Genomic DNA, 7,750 nt, shown 5'->3' with positions numbered 1-7,750 from the left:
GTTGTCCAAAAGTGACAAGAATAATACCCTGAAAATTTCAGACCTCTAGCTCACGTCCTTCTTGGGGAACGGACAGACGGACAGACAGACAGACAGACAGACAGACAGACACAAGGGCGATGGCATTAGCCCGCTTCTATAGCTTTTAAGCAAAAGAGCGGGCTAAAAATGTATTAACACAGGTAAGATATAATTAAATTTTGTTTATCTGATTGCAGATCAACGGTCATTTTAAGTTGGTGATAAAGCCTTTGGCGCCCGACTGGTCAGAAGCGTCAGTGGCCCCCCTCCGCGCCGCAACGCCGGGGACTTGGCACCCCCGTGTGGCACCTGCTGCTTTTTTCTTCAGTGGACACCTCCTCTCCTGCAGTCTTCTTAAAAGTCAGCGAGGGTGCCACAGGGAAACTGCCAGCCGAGCGCCATGCGTCACAAGGACTGCGTGGCTGGCCGGTTAGTAGAGTGGTTAGGTAAGTTCCACATCTTCACTGTATTGTCTGTGGCCACTTATGTGCTCAACGTACAGGCCTCTTGACCATCTGATTACTTCACTTACAATTTATTGTTTTAGGCGCCGCCGCTTCGAGGGGCAGATGCCAAGAAGGTTGACAGCACGTTCATTTTTAGGATCCCATGATCCAAGTGACCCGACGACGACAGCATCGCAGGTGGCTATGTAACCAGACGCCCGCAGCTCTTCACAGATGGGTTCGTATTTGAGACATTTCTTCTCTCTTTTCTTGTTGAGAGCGAGTGACCTGTTCTCGAAAGGGCATGCTATGTCAATAATAGTGGCTTGTTTTTTCTGTTCATCTAGGAGAACGAGATCAGGAAGAAGGCGAGTGGCGCTACCAGGCACCGCTTTCTCAATGCGAAGTTGTTGTTTGGTGCTGTCGTCCATGGCCTCAACCAGGTTCTTGATCACGCTGCTATGGCGGTTTTTCCAAGTTTTTGGATGGTGCATGTTGCTTGAGCCCAGGCAGTTGTTGAGTACGTGCAGCGTGGTCTCGAGCCCGTGGTCGCGCCGTCTACAAGAGCGGTTGCGGTCAGGTATCCTCAGTGCGGCGTTGAGTGGCAGGACACCCAGCCTAGCGCGGAAGATGAAGCGCCAGTCACAGAAACGAGTTCGGTTGCCAGAGTAGATAAAGTGGCTGGAACTTGGGTCCCTGGCTACGCACTCAAACACCCTGCCTTGGTCAGGTCACAGTGAGATTTATAAGATGCTTGTGTTGCAGACCTTCACGGATACGGCGATATAACTGGTCTCTGGAGCTGGAGTCCACGAGGAATGTGTCAGGGGTTCTTCCCGGCACCGGCACACGAATAGAAAAGAGTTCAAGCGCTTAGCCCCATTCCCACTTGAAACCGGGAATTTTTGAGTTCATGCGGCGCGCCGCATTTCTTGCTGCACTCCAGATGGTGGCAAAGGAGTTTTGAGCCGAGTCTGTCACATCCCCTGACAGGTAGGCTGCCAGCCGCTGCTTACTTGGGTTGTTGACCACTCTGGAGGCCGAGCGCATCAGGCTGGCTTCCGCGATCCCACGGACAAGAGGGTCTGGGCTGGTCAGGACTTTGAAGGCTTTTGCGACGGCCCCTACATCCGCAAGCTCGGAGAGAGGCATGATGTTTGCCCCACCCTTCTGTGTTGGTAGGTAGATTATCTCGTTTGAAGCACGAGCAGGTAAGTGCAGGGCCTTTTTCACAAAGCGTTTAATTTCTTGATCTAATTGCGTGAAGCATGTCTTCTTAATACGGGATGTTTGCAGGACAAAAGTTGCTTGAGGCAGGATAAAAGTTCTGACAGCATCAAGTTTTTGCCAGTCTGTAAGTAGTGAATTTTCTACATGGCTGAGGTCTTTGAGCATTTGTTCAATGGTAGCTTCAGTAGTTTGGTCAACGTACAACCCTGTAGGCACGCCGAGATGTTGGTAAGCTTCTTCCTGGTTAAGTGAAGGGATAGACTGAACCTGGACCGTGGTGTTAACCATGTTTGCTCTTTTCTTGCAGATACAGAGTGTGGCGCACTTCTTGGCATTGAAATGGAGCCCGACCCATGTGGCGACTCCACCAACGACGTCAAGCATGCACTGGATGGCCTGACGGTTTTTACCAAGTAAGACAATGTCGTCAGCGAAAGCAAGGCAGGAGAGTGTCTTGTCATGCAGCTGGAAACCATACAGTGGGGCAATAGCCAGTACACTTCGAAGAATAACCTCAATGAATAGATTAAATATAATTGGGCTCAGAGGATCACCTTGTTTGACACCCGAAGCCATGGGGATTGCTCTTGTCTCGCCCGAAGATGTGACGATGGTGGTTGAGCTATTGGAGTATGCTTCTCTACAATGTCCACGAAGTCTTGGTGGACCCCGTGTTGCCGAAGAAGAGCTAGGATGGCAGAATGTGGGACCGACCCGAAGGCGTTCTTGAGATGAAGCCATGACACGCAGAGCTCTGAACCGGATTCCCTGGCATAGTCGAGACACTGCTGAAGAAGGAAGTTATGCTCTAAGCACCCCTCTGCTGGAACAAACCCCTTCTGGATGGAAGAAAGGGTCCGAAAAGCCCAAGTGGAGAGGCGGTCTGCGAGGACGGCAGTGTAGAACTTGTATAAGCAAGAGGAGAATGCAATAGGTCGCCAGTTACTAAGGTCAGTCATTTCACCCTTCTTGTAGATTAAGACAGTTTTGGCAGTCTTCTAAGAGGCTGGAATTCTCTTAAAAGACATGCAGATCTTGAAGACTTCCGCGAGGATGTGGTAGCCAGAGTCCTTGCGTTTGAGGGAGGCATAGGGGACCCCTTCCGGGCCCGGTGCTGTGTTAGCGCAGCGCCGCAGTCTGTCCATGATGTTTTCTCTGGTGATGGGGACCACAAGACGCACGTCTTCAGGTAAAGTGGGTGACAGCACTGCAGACACTGGAGGGTCCTCAAGATGTGGTAGCCTGGCTGCAAACACCCGCTCGAAAAAAGACTCAACTCCTCAGGCGGAAGACTGCATAGTGGGGAGTCCTCCTCCCGTACCTCACGCATGGCTCTCTTTTTGTTCACTTTATACAGGAATTGTAGACGGCGAGCAGCATTCTGCGGTCTACGCCCCCCACCCCGGCCCCGCCCCTGGTGACCACGGTTCTTGGCAGGTGGTAGCAGATCTGAGGTGAGCCCTTCTACAGCAAGTTCAAACGCAGCCCAGTCCTCTGCTTCCTGTAGCTTGCGTATCCAACGCCGTTGGAATGCGCTGGCACGAGGCCCCCGTGGTGAGCCAGATTGGGATGGAGCAGGTGAAACAATACAAGCAAACAGGTCCTTAGGGCTAGAAATGGGCGGAGACCTTACCGGGGCGGTGGGCAGTGGTGGCGTGGCGGGTGAGGCTCGTCAGGCTGACGAGGCTGACGAGGCTGACGAGGCTGACGAGGCTGACGAGGCTGACGAGGCTGACGAGGCTGATATCGGCGGCGTGAGGACGCGCCGAGGCTCCCGGACCGCGAAGTTGGACTGCAGCCTGGGTGTGAGATGTGGTGATGCGGATGGCCCCGGAGCAGCGGTAGTTCCTGTGGAGTGAGAGGAGGGCAGTGAACTGTCCTTGACACTCGAGAGGTTGGAAAAAACAGGAGCTACTTGCCTGGGGGCAGCATCCGCGCTGTGTATCATGGCCAAACCCGGGGCGTGTAGGGCCGTGTCTCCGCCCGAGGGCATCGTAGACAGGACCCTTACCCCGAGAGCCTCTGCGACCGCACCCGGGTCGTGGCAAGCCATCGGATCCCAGGGCGACGACGGGGTGGTGGTGGCGGGGCGGCTCGGCTCGGCTGCAACCTCCTCCCATAGGCGGCCTCGTGGTGTTGTGGCCGTTAAGATGGCGGCGGCGGCCACAATCTGCGGAGGGGAGCGTGGAGCTGCTAGGCGCTGCGGCGTTGTGCGCCACAGAGCTGGTGGCACACGTCCACGGCAGACCCGGCCAGCATGAAGCAGACGCGAGCCCACGGCAGCGGCGGAGCCAGGCGTGCGGAGCAGCGGCCCTCTGGGTGGAGATGGTGAGGAGGAACCTGCCAAGGGCGAAGCACAAGGGGCAGAGCCTTGTTTGCTGGTGGATGGCAATGGAATTATAGGATCTACTTGCCCTGGCAGAGGTCCCGCGCTGTTGAGATAGGCCATGACGGCGTCCAGGGCCGCGCCTCGGCCCGAAGGCTTCTTTGACGGGGCCCTTACCCCGTCGGCCGCTGCGACCGCACCCGGGGATTGCTTTTGGAGCGCCCCCCAGGGCGACGACTGCGAGGATGGTGGCAGCGGACTGGGCGCCTGCAGGACAGTGGCAGGCAACCCGCAGGGCACGGCCGGCAGGAGAGCGGCTGCACCTGGCGGAGAAGCCGGAGGTGGAGAGCCTTGCGCCTGCAAGCCGCCGATAGGCAACCCACCTGGCGCAGCTATCTGGATGGTTGCCAGCCTGGGGAGCGGCAGCGATGACGTCTGCGAGCGACCAGGAAGCCAGAGTAACGGCGAGGTCAGGATCCTCATGGCGCAGCCCGTGCTCCGACCTGAGGTGGCCGGTGGACTTCTTTGCGTCGGCAACCCGGAAGTCTGGACAAAGGCGGCACACGAAGAGCGCGTCGGCCGGCGCGTGGACCCTCTTGACATGGCACTTGAGCACGGGGATGGAGCTGACGCTCGGACAGCTTAGTGTAGGGCAGCGCACGAGGCGTCCCGTGGGCACTTGGATGTAGAGGTTCGCCATCGCGACATGACAAACTCAGCGTCCGCGACGGAGCACCAGCGTTGGTAGCGGTAGCGTGATTGTTAGCGCGCGCGGCTTGCAACTGCCGGGCGCGGGATCGAGTCCCACCCGGGGTGAGAAGTTTTAGGTTTGAATTCGCGCCCGGAAGTGACGTCACGGCCGCCCTCTCGAGAATGGTTCGAGAAGGAAAACAAAACACAGTGCCGGACGTAAACAAAGCAGTAGACAAAAGCACATGGCAAGCACATGGGCGAGCAACGGGAAAGTATGTCAACTTCGCCGTGTAGAAAAGCCCAGATAACACAGTTCCAAAGTGGCGAGCAGCAAACGTCGATTAAAGTTCATAAATGTACAGTTCATATTGCGGACAGCTTGGGGACGCTCTTGACGTTACGCGGAGGTTAGGCCGTACACAACGGCAGCACAAAGGGCACAGTACCTTTCAAGATTCACAGACGTAGAGATGTGCGTAGAGATGGTAGGGGCACAACACAGATGCAATAGGGTTCCCTCACTCAAACAAGTTCACAATCACACGCACATAGATCATAAATTATTTAGGCCCGGTAACAGCTCCGGGCGCTCCGCGCAACACGTTGGTCCGCTCCGACGGTGCTCTAACGAAATACCCTGTTTACACACAGTACTCAGATTGTAGTAGCACTTGACACCTGTGCCTTTTTGAGGAGCATGAGCTCAGACATGTCGGGCTTTATTCTCGAGCTAGCCATAACGCGCAATTGTTGGCACAGATGATCATGAGACATTGTCGAACGGTAAACTTTTTTGCATAATTTCATTAATGAAAATATTTGTTCACACCTGTACGTCGACCCGAATTTCGCCAAACCATTTGCAAAATTTGGCCTCAGATTAGGGAAGCGCTCTTTCGTGATCAATTTAACAAAGTCTATCATGGGCATGGAATTGAATCGATCTTTTAGAAGAGCATCCTTTTGAAGCTCCAACAGTTCAACTTGTAATTCATGGGGTGCTTCAGATACAGGGAACAGGAAGGGGGAGCAGAACAGGTGCAGCTCGTTTTCTAATGTATCCAGCTCTGAAAAACTAGATGAAAATTCCTCATGCAACTTTCCCAATGACATGACCATTATTTTTCGCAGACGAGCACTGGCCGGTTGCTGTAGGGATTTGACACACTCAAAAAAGAACATGTCGCCTTTGGAAACCTGGTCTTTCCATAGCAAAACAGATTCTTTGAAGACATCCAGATGGCGCTTCAAATCGCTAATGAGGTTGTCCTTTCCCTGCGTTTTGGTATTGAGACTATTTAGGTGTCCACAAATGTCCACGAAATAAGCCAGATCTTCGATCCACTTTGGGTCGTCAAGTTCTCGAACGAGATTCTTTGCTTGCTTCATGAAAGTTTAAATCTCTTCGCGAAGAAGAAAAAATCTGCAATAATATGAATTTATTTGTTATCCACCGGCGCATCCCCCCTTACCTCAAGCGAAAAAGTCTGGTCAAAAAACGTACCTAAGTAGAACCTTTCCCCTGCTAAGCCAGCGCACCTTGGTGTAATATGGGACAGTGATGAAATCACTCCCAATATCCTTCAGCAGAGTCTGAAATTTTCGGTGTTGGAGAGCATTAGTCCGAATGAAATTGACTGTCTTCACAACCACATCCATGACATGTGGAAAATCCACGACTCTGGCGGCTAGATTTTCCTGGTGAATCAAGCAGTGAATGGCCACAAAGTCGTGTGGCAAATTTAAAGACTTTTTCACTTGCCGAATCCTGGCAATACGTCCATCTTTTTTGTCTCCACACATCGATGGAGCCCCATCAGTGGCCACGGATTCCATTCTAAAAGAAAAATAAAATAAATCAAACACGCACTGTTAAAAAAATCGATTGTAATTTTACAAATTTTGTTGGCAACTTTTTACGCAATTCAATGTTTGTAAAATTACAAACTAAAACACTTGTAAAAAAAATTGCAAACGTGTTTTGAAATTTCACAATATGCGATCTGAAAATTAAAAACTTTAATGTGAATTTTCAACACATCAAGGTTAATAAGTTAAATAATTTGCCATGGACATGGTGTAGGTAATCCTCACATGGTGTAGGGATCAACTTGTTGGGTTGAAGAAGTGTCAGCTACCTCTGAGGGTAAAGTCACAGTAAAACTACGGGGGCGCTTCACAGGCGCCCCCTAATGAATGGATGCGAACGGCGCCGTACCTAACTAAGGAGAGGTAGCGGGGACCGGCGCGCGCTGGAATTAGACCAATTATTTGGGGCACTTGGTTGACTTTTTGCTCAGAAACAAATGTGTAGCCAGCTACAGCATTGTGTTACAGATCATACCGCACAAAAATACATGTCAGTTTCTTGTGCAAATTTTAGTTAAATACTAACGTAGGGCCCCGTGCGTTAACATTATGCACGGGGTAGCTGAGCGAAGTGCATTAATATAACAGAAGACGTAACAAATATAGTACAAAACTATAATGAATGAGGGTCCGCCTAGTAGGTAGGCAACCGATTCTGCTCCTTGAACGTGAGAGATGGGAGGAGGGACCAGCCGGACCTTAAACCGCGCCCTGGTCTGGTTGGGTCACTGTATTCAACTAGAGTTCAAATCCCTTGCACCTCACTCTCTACAACAGGTACTTTTAGTGAGTAGTGAACTTGATTAATTACTATGCAATATAATAGATTTGGAAGTCCTCTAGAAAAGCTTGATACTGGGAAGTCTGGTTTCTATTCATCAAAATACATGGTTGATTTGTTTTGGTAAACACACAAATGTAACAGTGGCTGGATAAAGAGGGGGGGGGGCTTAAATTTATGCGTTCCTGAAGTTCACATACAGAACATGTCTGCTACTGTCCCTTCCTATCCCCACTGCCCCTGCCCTCCCCCTACTCAATTTACCCTTTTCTGTAATGCCACATGATGCTTGATGCTCCCATTTCATTCAATTCATTTTATTTGTGAAAGGTGAAATTCTATTGGGTTGCCTCTGGTTGAAGTGAAATAAAATACCCTAATATT

General features: G+C 51.5%; 1 protein-coding gene across 1 annotated transcript; it reads right to left on the bottom strand.

Moving 5' to 3' along the window:
* Window positions 1-5,370: 5,370 nt before the first annotated feature.
* LOC113215496 (general transcription factor II-I repeat domain-containing protein 2-like) lies at window positions 5,371-6,538 on the bottom strand. The gene is made up of 2 exons (XM_026435124.2): window positions 6,221-6,538; window positions 5,371-6,139 (listed from the first exon to the last, which is right to left on the bottom strand). The coding sequence occupies exon 2, from the start codon at window positions 6,103-6,105 to the stop codon at window positions 5,371-5,373; it is 735 nt and encodes a 244-aa protein (XP_026290909.1). The 5' UTR covers window positions 6,106-6,139; window positions 6,221-6,538.
* Between the last annotated feature and the right edge of the window lie 1,212 nt (window positions 6,539-7,750).

Source organism: Frankliniella occidentalis, unplaced genomic scaffold (assembly GCF_000697945.3).
Source record: "Frankliniella occidentalis isolate FOCC.00 unplaced genomic scaffold, Focc_3.1 Scaffold244, whole genome shotgun sequence".
In the NCBI taxonomy this organism is placed as follows: Eukaryota; Metazoa; Arthropoda; class Insecta; order Thysanoptera; family Thripidae; genus Frankliniella; species Frankliniella occidentalis.
Note: the sequence above shows the minus strand (reverse complement) of the source record. Positions and strands in the feature narration are given on the sequence as shown.

Excerpts from the sequence above, each read along its gene's own strand:
- LOC113215496 (XM_026435124.2), bottom strand. The coding sequence starts at position 6,105 with ATGAAGCAAGCAAAGAATCTCGTTCGAGAACTTGACGACCCAAAGTGG.